General features: G+C 36.2%; 1 protein-coding gene across 2 annotated transcripts; it reads right to left on the reverse strand.

Moving 5' to 3' along the window:
• Positions 1 to 2349: 2349 nt before the first annotated feature.
• LOC135638689 (thioredoxin-like 3-3) lies at positions 2350 to 15532 on the reverse strand. Of its 2 annotated transcripts, XM_065151968.1 has the most exons (3): positions 15225 to 15532; positions 15071 to 15096; positions 2350 to 2734 (listed from the first exon to the last, which is right to left on the reverse strand). In XM_065151968.1, the coding sequence occupies exons 1-3, from the start codon at positions 15378 to 15380 to the stop codon at positions 2515 to 2517; spliced, it is 402 nt and encodes a 133-aa protein (XP_065008040.1). In that variant the 5' UTR covers positions 15381 to 15532; the 3' UTR covers positions 2350 to 2514. The 2 variants fall into 2 exon arrangements, with proteins under 2 accessions (XP_065008040.1, XP_065008041.1); XM_065151969.1 differs by lacking the exons at positions 15071 to 15096; positions 15225 to 15532 and adding an exon at positions 4451 to 4743.
• Positions 15533 to 15560: the final 28 nt, after the last annotated feature.

Genomic DNA, 15560 nt, shown 5'->3' on the forward strand with positions numbered 1-15560 from the left:
AATAGGTATATGTTTAACAACCCCTTGGTTTTATTATTTATGAATAAAAAAATAAGATATATAAGTGAAAGAGAGCTCTTTATTGGCTTAAACAAGCCCCATGAGCATGTTCTCTATAATAAATTTAACTTTGATTTGATATTTTATTTGTATGCATATATAAAGTAATAATATCTCCATGATTAAGGATTTTAAACATTCTATAAAGAAGAAGTTTGAGATGACCAACTTGAGTCTATTCCTTGGTATTGAAGTTATACAAAATAATAAACGAATTTTGAAAAAAAATTATGCAAAGAAAATTCTAATAAAGTTTTTCATTAAAGATTGTCATCCTACGTGCACATGTGTCATATAGCACCAAGTTGACTAAGGAAAATGAACTTACATATATTAATCCAACTTATTATAAAAGTGAAAGTCTAGTTGGATATTTAAGATATTTGACATATATTCGACTTGATATATTATTTATAGTTGGTTTAATAATTTTATGATATATTAAAGGGATAATTAAGTATAGAATGTTCTATTCATCATCTAAAAGTTTGAAGCTCATTAGATATAGATATAGTGATAGTGATTGGATCGAAAGCTATAATAATCGGAAGAGTATAATTAGATTTGTATTTGATTTTGGTGAAGCTACATTCACATATTCTTTAAAAAATCAATAGCAGCCTCACCATGATCTAAATTTTTGGGTAGTATTTCTTCCAAGAGGAAACCACATCAATAGCAGCCCACCATGAACACCTACTCCCATCACAGGGTAGCTGCAATATGACTCCGAAGTCAGAGCCCCTCACAGGCATTCGAGAAGTCTCCACAATCTCTCAGGATATCCAAAGTTTCACCTCCACCACCGCCACCACCACTGCTTACACACTCATTGCAACTTCTACACCATGATCAGCTCCAAATGGACAGAAGTAACATGATAACTTCTGGTTCTGATCCGAGCTGCAGCTCCTCTGGTGGTAGGTGCACCCAGATCAGCTATGGGACAGTGTTAGAGTATGCCTATGATGGAAGGGGCTGTGAAGGAACGCAGGTAAGCATTGACAACTGCATCCATGATGGCCTCGAGGACACCAACAGGTTGTTGCAAGCAGGAGGAAGCCATGTAGAAACTCCATTGGATTATACCTATGAGGAGATCAAGCATTTGCTGAACTACAATTCTGAGTGCAATATTAGCAAAAACCCTCTATGTTAATGACTCAATGCAGGATCATCTACATCTTCTGAGCAATCCTACTGTAATAGAACACCATGATATTTTTCTCAGAAGCATGCTAGCCTGGTGTTTGATGAGAGAAGACTGGCGGTTCCTTGGTTGAGCAGATATGGTATTGGATTCTTTTTACGCATTTGCTTGTGATTTGATTCTTCTTGTGGGTAGTACCTCGTCTGTCTGCTCCTGTTGCCTCAAGTGTCAGCAGCAGTCTTCAAATCCACACATTATGCTCATATTTAAACCCATTTGATTGCATGGGTCTGCACAATCTCTCTTAATATGAATATATAACTTAAACTGTATTCAACTCAAGTAGATTTCTGCTTGAAGATATAGATGAATATTCTAGCCAGTTTGTATTGCATATGCTTACTTTGGTTTATCATATGGAATGGGGAAAGGGGCCTCACATTGTCAGGGATATATGCTTATCAAAGATTGACAGTGTGGAACGGAGATTAATTAGATTCTTGTTTTGGTTTGTAGCTTAAGACCCTTGTTCTTTATCAGATTAAGGATCTTACAGTGACAAAATGGACCTTAATTCTTGCCAAATGTAAGAGCTGAAGTTTTCAGAACATCTATTGTAAGTTTGACAAATTGCTTGTGGATTTGGAGCAGTGCATTATGAGGGGTGAGATAATGAGGGACTTTATTTGGTAAATTGTCACACACACACACACACACACACACATATATATATATATATGTCAGATTCAGGTTCAATTAAAATGGACCAGTCCAAGTTAGATATTTCCTTGAATGGATAAACTTGGGAGACTCCTCTTTATAGTGTACAAACAAAGAGATATGGCCTGAATCAAGAATATTTCAGAAAATATACTGTCATCCTAACGTAATATAGAGTCTCAATTGTCCCAAAATATCAGTTATATCATTAGCAAAACAGATGGTTGTCTCCAAACTCCAACTCAATCCAAGTCCAACATGTTAAGCAGCTGTAAGTTTTGGCTTATTGTTTCAACAATTATAAATATGTGGTTTATCAACCAATACATTTGGTATAGTCACATTATGCAACAGTTGCAATGAAATAACAACCGACAGGCCCTGTGCTACCAACAGATCATTATAAGAAACACAGGGAATAAGGGAAACATGATCAGAGATCACATAATCAACTTGGGCTTTGGATATTGGTTCACTCAATTCATACAATGCATTCATCAAGTAGTCCATGCTTTGCAAAGCGGACCAACAAGGATGATTCACACCTTTCCTATGAAGAACCATCACATATGAACAAGGACAGATTAAGAATGTAACCAGAGCCGGTCGTGTAGTCTCTCTTCTCCTGCACCAAGCATCTCATCAACTCTCTCTCCATCTCGATAAAAATGGAAAGTTGGTGTATAGCGTATGCTTTGTGTCGTTTCAGGACATTCATCAATATCGGCATAGACGAACATGAGGTTTTTGAACTCATTGCTCAGCTTACAGAAGGCCGGAAGGATCTTGGTGCATACTCGGCACCTACAATACATACAATACATGGTCAATGTGAGTATATTACAAATAGCAGCCAAGCCTGTAAACACATGAACTATGGTATCAATCCCAATCATAATTCAAAATTTGGGCTACTAGACTTATTTATCCCTTTTGGCCAAATATGTACCAGTGTACTAACACTCGACATACCAGTCAGTGCCAAGGAGGGGAGAGGAGTGCCAGACAGAAGGGCTGGCAGGTGCTTGACAGCAGCATGAAGCAAAACCCATTTTCAGTGTAGACAGAGAAGGAACACAAAATATCCTAAATCCTAATTTGTAACAAAAATACCATCCAGATTATGCAGGTTACTGAGTGTCAATTTGTGAATCAGATAGGGCCAGGCCAGGTAAAAGCCCTTGCTTCATGTGCCAGTTCAACCTAGGACCGGTAGATATTGACAGTACATACCGGTCCGGACAATATTTTCAAGCCATGGTCTTGATTATGTACTATTTCAAAAGTTGGTTTAATATTTGCATCATGTTGTCTCCACTCTTTTCCTGTATTATTTGCTCCAGTGCTAGATGGTATGTTTATTGGTCAAGGTCAAAATTAATACCAGCGTAATAAATTCATTAACAGCATTACCACCCAGTCCAAAGACAACATTTTATCACTCAGCATGTGTACCTTAAACAATACATTCCATCCTTATTATTTGGAGAGCTAAAGCATCCTCAGGACCTCATCCCTAAGATACTGGTTGTGCTTAGCCAATAACTCCTAGGTGGCCCATGTTTGATACATGAAGCATGCTTCTTCCATCTCAGTCTATAGTCATATTCCCCTCTTTCTACCCTTCAACTGGTACTGGCGCTTAACCAATGGAATCTTTGTCCATGAGCTGCACATGGCCAGGCCGTCTCAGATCTGGACTGTCAACTATCTGGACTGTGGCCACTACCTACCTTCTCCACACTCCCATCCAAGTTGTATGAAGAGGACATGAAACTACAAAAGTGAATAAGCAAATGGGGGACACGAATGTTAGGGTGATTCCTTATGTAACATGCATGTACATCTCTAACAAATAGTAGGAAAAAAGTGTATATTTTAGGATGTAACATCAATAAGCTAATGATAAAACAGAGAAAAGGATACATGATAGTAGCAAGACATAATGAACAAAATATTTCTTAATTTACTATTTCATATTGAGAAACCTATCCATCTTAAGCACCAAAAAATTAATCATCAACAGTACATAACACAGGACCCCAGTTGGCTGGTAATGGAAGTGAATCTACAAGCAATCTATTGTATGGAAATGGGAACAACAATTATTGGAAGAAGGATGTAGCCAGATTCTTTCAAAAATGTGAATACATCTTAGAAGGTTCAGCTTTACTTTACAGAAATGATTTCGTTTGGGTTTGTCACGTGCAATCTTTTGGAACAATATTATCAAAATATAGTCTCTTCCTTTTGAAGTGATTTAGAAATACACAAATAAACTATATTGACAAATAGCATGTATTATGCTGACCTTTTTGCAGCCATGCATTAAGAAAAAAAGTTTTGGCCTCAATTTTTGCCCTAGGTTAGTAGCTATTACAACAACATATAGACTGGATATATATTTTTCCTGTATGGAAATCCATCAAAGGACGAAGGACCATACCCCACGTTGAGTATTTCTTAACGAGCAAAAATTTTCCAATTATGTTGATTTCATCCAAGGTTTCCTAGGATTACCATTGATCTTGTGGCATCATGTGTAATGCCCCCAACCCAATGGAGAGCCGAGGACCATACAACGCCGTAATCCTATAGGTTTCCCTATAGAAATGCAAGGTCAAAACAAGAACAAATAACTTCCACATACATCTATTACATAATCCAATAAAAAGTTAATCTACCAACAGGACATTCATAACATGCTCAATAAACTTAATAACTCCCTTAGAATTCATAACATTCAAATCCAAATAACATATACACAAAGTAATCTGAATGTACAATAGTACCCAAAACTTAATATTCTTTATTTCATATCTATAATGAGCTATTCCTCAAATCTGAAAAATGTAAAAATAATCGTATGAGCAAACCACAATTTAGCAAATACCGTGACTCACATCCTAGCAAAACTAATCATAAATAAGTATTTTACTTAAGACACATAAGTTCTTTATGTATTCAATACATGTTTCAAAATGTACATTGATATCAAATAATTTCTTTATGCTTATATAATTTATTAAAACTTAAACTTTACATACATTTCAAAATCATAATTTGTTAACATAAAATGCTTGAATACTTTCCAAAACAATATACATGCATTTCAAATTACATAAAATGCTTACAATACTTTTCGAATCAAGATACATTTCAATGTATTTTCATAATTAAAGCATAAATATAGCTAATGTCATAGAGCATAAAACATTGTAGCACAAAGACTACTATTAATATAAATATAATTTAGGGTTCATTTACATAAACATAACTAAGGTGTACATGTCAGAATAGAAGTTATAGTAGTATCAATGACTACAATCACTTTATATCCTGTGACAAGACTTAAAATCATGTTTAACCCCCATGGTATAAATAACATGTATCTCTCTATGTTAGGACTTGGAAGAAACTAGTTTATGAACATATAACCAATCTATAACCCATCATGATAGGATTCAGATCATAGCCATACTGACCAGAGATAACTGTTATGTCATTGAAAAATAATATAACCATTACTTTTTAGAAAACTAAGAGTTTAAACAAATCCTTTTGTATATCATTTCAAAACTAATACAACCATATATCATTTGAAACCAACAATATTCAAACATTTTTTCAATCCTTTTCAAATATAATGCTTAACAAACATTTTCACATAAATTCAGACAATATAAATCAATAAATGCTTATAAAATAATAATTATTCAAATCATATGTTTTTTTCAAATTGTCAACATATAAATTCTTTGCAATACTTTTGAATAATAAAAGAACTTCTAATTCATGTAAATAATATGCATTTACAAATTCTAAACACATGCATTATTACTTTAGAAAATAGACAAGACGGTGCCTTCAGATACTTATTCTAATCGTATATATTTGATACAAACATATTCTGATCTTTCCTTTCCTTTTCCTTGTCTATTCCAAAATAATCATTTTCCCTTCTTTTATTTCCTTCACAATATAAATATCAAATAATCAAAGAACATCACAATTAATCAAGTTATAGACCTACATACTAATTTGATAAATAAGAATATAATGGAATTCAAAAACATACCTAACACAATTTTTTGGGCTTGATTTGAATTTATTTGATATCAAATCAAATTTCTCAATAATTTTTCTCTAATTTTTCTTTTATTTTTTCCCTTTTTTCTTCTTCTTCTCTTTCTCCTCTCATATCTTTCTTTTTCCTCTTCTTCTTTTCTTTCTTTCTCTCCTTTCTCCCTTATTTTCTTTCTCTTCTTCTCTTCCTTCTTCTCCTCTTTCTTCTTTTTTCGTCTATGTTTCCCTCTTTCAATCTCTCTTCTTTCTTTTCTTCTTTTCTTTCTACTTACATGATTTCCTATTTTTTTCTTCTTCTTCCTTTCCTCGCCTCTTTCTTCTTTTTTTCTTCTTCTCTTCCTTTCTCCCTTCTTTGTTCTCCGACAAGATCCCCTCCCTCTTTCCTTTTCTTTCCTCTTTCTTCTTATCCTTCTTGTTTTCTTCCGATCCATTTCTTTTCTTCTTATGTTTCTTCTTAGTCCTTGTAATTTTTTTATTCACAATTAGGTCCTCGAATAAAATTAAGGATATTATATTATGTAATATTCATCATTTTATCTACGGGCCTAATTGTAAATATATAAAGTATCATGGTCTAAAATGCAAAACGTCATCCACCGCTTCCCATCGCCTCTCTTCTCGTAACTGCCTCTCTCACGAGTACAAGAGAGGCAGATGAAGCGTGAGAAAGACATAGAAAGAGGCAAGCAAAGGAAAAGAGAAGGAAGGAGAAAGGAAAGAGAAAGAGAGGATCTTGGGGAAGGAGAGAAGGGGAAAAGGAAGGAGAGAGGAGAGGAGAGGAAAGGAAGAGAGAAAGATAGGGAGAGGCCTCGATTGTGAGAACAAAGGAGAGAAGGAAGATAAAAAGAAAAGAAGAAGAAGAAGAGAAGAGAAAAAGGAAGAGAAGAATAGAAAAGGAAGAAAAAACAAAAAAGAGGAGAAGGAAATTGGCTTTGGCATAGAGAAGAGAGAAAAAAACAAAGAAAGGGAATAAAGTAAAAGAGAAATTAGAGAAAATATATTGAGGATTTGATTTGATATCAGATGAATTCAGATCAAGCCCAAGAAAATTATATTAGGGAAAATGGTTATGTGGATAAAATAAGAAAAGAAAATGAAGTATCTGTTAGGACTCTAGCTAGGAGATTCCTAATTGAGAGGAACATTCATGTAAAACCTACCTAAGCCGACCCCTATTAAAGAGGTGAAGTGGTCGACTAGGGTTAGGAGGTTATTTCTTATAGAAGAATAAGAAGTTGTAAAGGAATAGGATTCTGGAGTATGAGTCATATTAGGAGTTGGTTAGAAGTAAGAGTCTTAAGTAAGAGTCATATTAGGAGTTAGGGTTTAGAAGCCCTATAAATAGTCATGTATTCCACCTCTTTTCAGAAGCAATAGATGAATTTTTTCTGCAGCCTTTGAGCAGCAACTTGGAGGGAGGAACCCCTATAGAGTTCCAAGGAGGCTGATTCCCTAAAGAGATCAACCCCAAATTTAGAATCTGCAAGGGTTCTAACACCTGGTATCAGAGCAGCGTTCTTGGCATCTCGCTGCCCTTCCACAGCCATCCATCAATCCTCCACAACCGCCCAAAGCATTTCCCATAATTGCTTAAGAGATCGTTGCCAAATTCCGCCGTCATCTCCACCACCACGAATCATCCTTTGATCTCCCCGTGAATTGCAACAGGTTCTGGTTTTCTACCTTACTGTAGCTGCAATTTAGTTATCCTTATTTGAAAATCTCAAAAAAATTATTCCTATATTGCTGCATAAACTTTTCGTCATAAAGTTTTCATCTCTACGACGAAAGATACATTGCAGAATTCCAACCGTATAGCATTGTCTGTTTGATCTTGCTACTGTGTTTTTTCTATCCAAATCTCTATGAAATTTTTATGACATCTTTGACACTTCCTAATAGCAGATTTTCCTTTGGTTTTGTCAAAAAATTCTCAATATAAACCATTGATATTTTACATCTAATCTGCTATACTTGAAAATCTGCACCGTAAAATTTCCGCCGCATAGCACTGTTTTTTTTTATCTTGATACTACGTTGTTTCTATCCAAATCTCTACGAAATTTTTATGATAGCTTTGACACTTCCTAACAATGGATTTCCCTTTGGTTTCATCAAAAAATTCTCAATATAAACCACTGATCTTTTACGTCCAATCTGCTATATCTAAAAATCTGTGCTGCAGAAAATTTCAACCGCATATTGTTGCCTTAACCCATCTATTTGCAATCTTTTTTGAATGAAATTTCTTATACACTTCATAGATCATCTTGACTTCCATCTAAGATTGATCTATTAAGAAAATTCATCTCTAAAAACGATTTTATGTTGCTGTAAATTTTCGTCATAACCCGCTGAAATTTTTCGACGAGAATTCTGCAATCGCAACTTGCACCCATTTCCTTGCTGTTATACTGCCGAAATTTTCTTGATTAAATTAGATATCCTTGCTGTCATATAAACTGTATTTTTGCTATCAATTCCCTCCTCTATTCTCTCAAGTTTTTGGTGGAAATTACGTCGAGAAACCGTTGTTTCTTCGACGACAATTCTACTCTTACAAGACAGCGCATACTTGCTGTAACTTCCACTGATTTCTATCAAACCTTTGCTACCATCTACCACAGATCCAAAACATTCATCCACAGCCCTAAAACTCCACCAAACCACACCCTCAAACTGCACCCAAAATAGCCACAAAACAATCCTAAACCGTAGCCTACATCCACCAATCCACCAACCCTTTTGACCATCACCTCTCTCAACCAATACATGCCTTTAACTCGACAACAAAAGAGAGATCTTAACATCACAGATTTGGCGGCATATACTATAGCATATGAGGAGGTAATCAATGCTAAATTTGAAGCCTTCGAGATGCGAATGAAGGATAAGATTCGGATGCTCTTTACCGAACTCAGATTGGGCCGACTACTAAGCCCGAAGAATTCACATCAAGGAGAGAGCTTTGCCCAATTACACCAAGCCCGAAGATATGACTTCCAAGAGAGGGGAAGCTCTATGACCAACCCCAACTATCCATGCATGAGAGTGTACTTCCCTAGATGGGAAGAAGGAGACCCAATTGGTTGGATCTCACGCGCGGAGTGATATTTTCGATACCATAAAACCGCGGATGCATCTATGGTGAAAATTACAGCTATACATCTTGAAGGGGATGCTATACAGTGGTTTGACTGGTTTGAACATACTTATGGAGTCCTTTCATGGTGACAATTCAAAAAAGGACTGCTGATCCGCTTCAGACCAACCGATTACGAGAATATTGACGGACAACTAGTAAAGATCCGACAAACCTCTACCATTCAAGAGTACCAAACCAGGTTTGAAAAGTTATCTAATCAAACTTATGATTGGTCTCAAAAACAGCTATTGAGGACCTTCATTGAGGGCTTGAAGCCGGAGATCCGAGAAGAAGTTAAAGTGCGATAACCATATACACTTATGGCAGCCATCTCTTTCGCACGACATCAAGAGGAGCAATTGAACCATGAAGCTCGGAGGACTAGGGTCGCTACTCAACCAGTAATATTGAAGCCCTTAGCCCCCCCTACTGTCGACCAAGTCCCTACACCAAAGAGGTTAACAAGAGAAGAGCTTCGGGAGCGATATGCGAAAGGGTTATGTTAGCATTGTGACGAGCCGTGAGTATCGCTGTAGTAAAGGGGGACTTCTTATGATTGAACCGATAGAAGAAGAGATCATTGAACATCCAAAAGATAGCCTTGAACATGAAGAAGAAGATGCAGAAGAAGAGCCACAACCAACTGAAGTTACGGTACATACACTAGCTGGCTACTCAAACCCGCAAACTATGAAAGTTGGAGGCCTTCTCAAACAACAACCGATCACTGTTCTCATCGACACAGGCAGCACTAATAACTTCCTAAACAGTAAGGTTGCTGTCCATATAAACTTACCTATTGAGAATTGTAGCAGGTTTGTCGTAAAGGTCGCTAACGGACGGATTTTGAAGTGTGATCATAGGTGCCCGCAGGTGAAACTGTTGCTGTAGGACCAAGAAATAATTGCAGATTTCTTCCTCCTCCCTCTTGATGATCATGAGGCCATACTCAGAATTAAATGGTTGATGACATTAGGTGATATTTCATGGAATTTTATACAACTAATTATAAAATTTTACAGTAAGGAGAAACAGGTGATACTGCACGGGAAACGTGAGGGCGACGTAAAGACGATTTGAACACAACAAATGGAGAAGGTTTTGCATAAAGCATGCAGCAGCTTTTTGGTACAACTTGAGCAGCAAACTAAGGGAGAGCCAACAAAATTTGAAGATCCAAATCTACTTCCTTTGCTTGCTGAATTTTCAGATATATTTGACGAACCGCGCAACCTACCTATTACCCGTTGGCATGATCATTGTATAACGATTCTTCCAGGCAAATCTCCAGCAAATGCTCAGCCATATCAGTATCCACATCTCCAGAAGGATGAAATAGAAAGGATTGTAAAAGAGATGCTCAAAACAGGAGTTACTCGGTCATGTTGCAGCCCCTACTCTTCACCGGTGCTCCTTATACGAAAGAAAGATGGAATATGGCGATTATGTGTTGATTACCGAGCTCTCAATGGCATAACCATCACGGATAAATACCCTATTCCAGTAGTAGATGAGTTGCTAAGGGAGCACAAATCTTCACAAAGTTGGACCTTCGATCCAAGTATCATAAAATATGAGTATGCGAAGAAGACATACCGAAAACCACCTTTTGAACACACAACAATCACTATGAATTTTTTGCTTTCTTCAAAAGAAGGTGAAATATCTTGGACATATCATATCAGAGGAAGGTGTGGCAGTAGACCCCTTCAAAATTGGAGCAATGCAAAACTGGCTTAACCTGAGGAACATAAAATTGCTACATGGCTTTCTAGGTTTAACAGGCTACTACTGCAAGTTCGTGAAAAACTATGGAGAGATCAGTGCACCACTTACTTCCTTACTGAAAAAAAATGTCTTCCAATGGTCGGACAGAGCCTCCGTTGCCTTCGACAAACTTAAGGCAGCCATGACGACGACGCCGGTGCTAACACTACCAAATTTCAGCCGACCCTTCATTATTGAGGCCGACGCATCTGGAGTCGGAATTAGAATCATTCTCATGCAAGATGGTCGACCACTCACATACACTAGTAAGGCATTATCTTCCTCCCATCAAAATAAGTCAACATATGATAAGGAGATGCTCGCCATTGTGCGCGCAGCAACGAGGTGGAGACCCTACTTGATTGACCGACGATTTCAAATTAAAACCGACCATAAAAGCCTCAAGTACTTTTTGGAGCGAAAAATATCATCCCCTGAGCAGCAAAAAAGGGTAATAAAACTTCTTTGATTTGATTATGAAATAACTTACAAAAAGGGGAAAGAGAATATTCTTGCAGATGCCCTTTCGCAGCTACCCGAGCAAGTTGAAGTTTCGGTCATTTCACTTCCGACCAGCGACTTTCTTAAGGATATTAAGATGGAATGGCAGGAAGATTCAGAGACTAGTAAGATTATAAAAAAATTGAAGGAAGCACCAAGCCCCATGGCTCATTACAATTGGGACTCAAAAGAATTACACTATAAGGGACGTATTGTGCTTATGATAAATTCTACTTATATCTTCACGAGCAGATTTTGGACAAAGTTATTCCATATGCAGGGTACTAAATTGAAAAGGAGTATGGCATATCACCTACAAACCAACGGCCAGACGAAAGTTGTAAATAGATGCTTGGAGACAGCCCAAAGCCACCCACCAAATATGACTACCCAAGGAGAACTTCAGACTCAGCCAAGTGCCATTATTGATTGACGGATCGTGACTCGACGACGACGATCCACTACTGAATTGCTAATACAATGGGCAAATCTACTAACAGAAGATGCCACTTAGGAGAACTATGATGACTTGAAGATCAAATTCCCAAAATTCATGAATCGTTAGCCTTGAGGACAAGGCTGATTTAAAGAGGACGGGTTTGTTATGACTCTAGCTAGGAGATTCCTAATTGAGAGGGACATTCATGTAAAACCTACCTAAGCCGACCCCTATTAAAGAGGTGAAGTGGCCGGCTAGGGTTAGGAGGTTATTTCTTATAGAAGAATAAGAAGTTGTAAAGGAATAGGAGTCTTGAGTAAGAGTCATATTAGGAGTTGGTTAGAAGTAGGAGTCTTAAGTAAGAGTCCTATTAGGAGTTAGAGTTTAGAAGCCCTATAAATAGTCATGTATTCCACCTCTTTTCAGAAGCAATAGATGAATCTTTTTTGCAGCCTTTGAGCAGCAACTTGAAGGGAGGAACCCCAATAGAGTTCTAAGGAGGCTGATCCCCTAAAGAGATCAACCCCAAGTTTAGAATCTGCATATCATTATAACACTTATTGTTTTATATGTATTTATTGATTTATATTATCTGAATTTATGTGAAAATATCTGTTCAATATTATATTTGAAAAGGATTAAAAAATATATGATTATTGTTGGTTTCAAATGAGATATCATTTCATAGGTTTTGAAATGATATGCAAAAAGGTTTATTGAAGCTCTTAGTTTTGTAAAAAAATAATTAATATATTATTTTTCATAAAATATAAAAATAATTTATTATTTTTCATAAAAAGGTCCAATTGACCCATAATTGAGTTGGCCCAATTCCAACCCAATTATGTGCTAACTACGAATTCTAAGATATTCACTAAGCTAAATAAGTCCGTAAGTCTAGGTTTCTTCCGGTGATCTTCCGACGAACTTCCGACGATCTCTCGGCAATGTTCTAACGGACTCCCGACAAGCTCCTGGACTTCACGACGATCTTCTTGGCGAGTTCCGACGAGCTTCGTTGGCAAGCTTTTGGATTTCTCGGTCAATTCCGACAGAACTTCAGACGAACTCCCAACGAAATCTTGTTCTTGACTCCGGGACTTCATTTTGCTTTATGTCTTGCTATCGTAGTTAATCTTGCACGCTTAAAACCCACTTCGATCTAGACAATTATTACAAAGCTTGAATCAAGTGTTGTCTAGCATGTCATTGGTTTATCGACGCTTCGTCCGATTATTCTGCGCATCGTCCTCTCTTGCGGCCTATTGCCCAATCGGTCAGTTGACCTCCGCAACTCCGATTTCCTTGGCGCAATTTTTTCTTTTCTTGGTCTGATGCCCAAACCCATAGCCCGAAGCCTATTGTCGATACGTCGATCGATCCTTCGGCTCGATATCCAATCGTCTGACATGTTTTTCTCTGGCCCAACATGATTCTTTCTGCTTTAATTGTCTCTATCTGATTTAAAGCTTCCTATATTACTCAAAACGCAGACCAAATCATAAACGCTATCAATTGGTTTCATCATCAAAATCTGAGATTCAACAAGTATTTCAAAAAGTTTAAATATTAAAAATTTAGAAAAGCATATCATTAGAATAGTTATTGTTTTATATGCATTTATTGATTTATATTATCTGAATTTATGTGAAAATATATGTTCAATATTATATTTGAAAAGGATTGAAAAATATATGATTATTGTTGGTTTCAAATGAAATATGATTTCATTAGTTTTGAAATGATACACAAAAAGGTTTATTGAAACTCTTAGTTTTGTAAAAAACTAATTGATATATTATTTTTCATAAAATGATAAATGAAAAGTTAGTATGATTATGATTTAGACCCGACAATGGGGGTTATACATTGGTTATATGTTTATAAAGTAATTTCTTCTAAAGGCCCTGACATAAGGAGATATGTGTTACTTACACCATGGGGTTAAAAATGATTCTGGACCTTAACACAAGGATATAATGTGGTTGTAGTCATTGATACTACTATGACTTCTGTTTTGACGTATATAGTTTAGCTATATTTATATTAATGATAGTCTTTGCACAAGAAATTTTCATACTTTGATATGTGACATTAACTATACTTCTACTTTCATTATGAAAATATATTTTAATATATTTTAATTCGAAAAATATTGCAAGCATTTTGTGTGATTTAAAATACATGTATGTTTTTATGAAAAGTATTTAAGTATTTTATGTTAATAAGTTATGATTTTGAAATACAAATAAAGTTTAAATTTTTTATAAATTATATGAGCATAACGAAAGTATTTGACGTATCCATGCATATTCCAAAAGTATGTATTGAATGTATAAAGAATTAATGTATTCTAAAAAATGCTTATTTATGATAAGTTTTGGCTAGTATGTGAATCACAATGCTCGTTGAGTTGTGGTTTGCTCATATGATTATTTCTAATTTTTTATATTTGAGTAGCTCATTTTGGATATGAAAGAAAGAATGATTTAAGTTTTGAGCTATTGTACATTTAAATTATTTTGTATATATGTTATTTGGATTTGAATGTTTTGAATTCTTAAGGATCTGTTGAATCTATTAAAATGTCATGTGGGTGGTTTGAATTATGTATTTAAATGTACTATTAAAGTTATTTGTTCTAGTTATGGACTTGCATTCCTATAGGGGAAACCTATAGGATTGTGACGTTATACTGTCCCTGACTTTTCGCTGCTGGGGGCATTACATCATGAGTTAAATTACAATGGTTTCTTGTAACTCCCTAATATCCGATAACCTTTGTGTAATTCTAATCTTAACCTCGCATGCTGCTACCTCTATTTCTAGGTTATAGCAATCATCACAATTTAAACACAGATAGTCTTGTCACTTAGCAAATTGTTTCTAGGACTGTCAGCTATCTCGACTCTGTGATTCTTCATTTGTGATTCCATAATACATTAGGCTTGTCTCAGTTTTACTTGTGATTCCATAATTCATTTTCATATGTTCTACTTGTATAGTCTTCTTCCAGTCAAGTCTTGCTTAATTTATGCATAAATTTTATCTTCATTTGAATTTCTTGAAAACTGCATAGCCAATAACTTACAAAATATGGAACAAGAACAAAATTCTACAATTTAATTAGGACAAGAAAAATCACACCAAAAGGTTGCAATCCTTATAATAAATGCAATCCTTATAAGAAACCATGACATACCAGGAAGCACCGTAGTACACGACAGCCTGCAAAAGGATACCAAAGATTTGGCATTACAGTTCGGTAAAATCTCATCTCTTCCACTTCAAAATCTAACAACATGTATGAACAAGATAAAAAGAAGAGTTTTTTTTTTTTTTTTTGGTTTACTGACAGAATTCTTGGAGGATTTAATGGTTTGCAAGGAGTCTTTGAGACGAGCATCGCTGGAGGCGCTGCTGAGGTTACCATGGCGATTGGTTGGGAGTCTTAGACCGGTTTCTTCCTCTCCACTGTCCTTCTGCAACTCGCCCTTTCCTTCTTCCACCATCTCTCTTAGAGTTCCCAGGACAGCAGAGGAAGAGGGCAGCTCGGCGGTGTAAGAAAGGAAAATTGAAGCAAAGCACGGCGCCGACGATAGAGGAGGGCGAGGGAGATCTGGAGAGGCGAGGGAGATATGGACTGCCGACCAAGGACGGAGAGAAAGGTGGGGTTTTTCAAGGATTAAGCA

The sequence above is a fragment of the Musa acuminata genome, chromosome BXJ3-5, assembly GCF_036884655.1.
Source record: "Musa acuminata AAA Group cultivar baxijiao chromosome BXJ3-5, Cavendish_Baxijiao_AAA, whole genome shotgun sequence".
Taxonomy (NCBI): domain Eukaryota; kingdom Viridiplantae; phylum Streptophyta; class Magnoliopsida; order Zingiberales; family Musaceae; genus Musa; species Musa acuminata.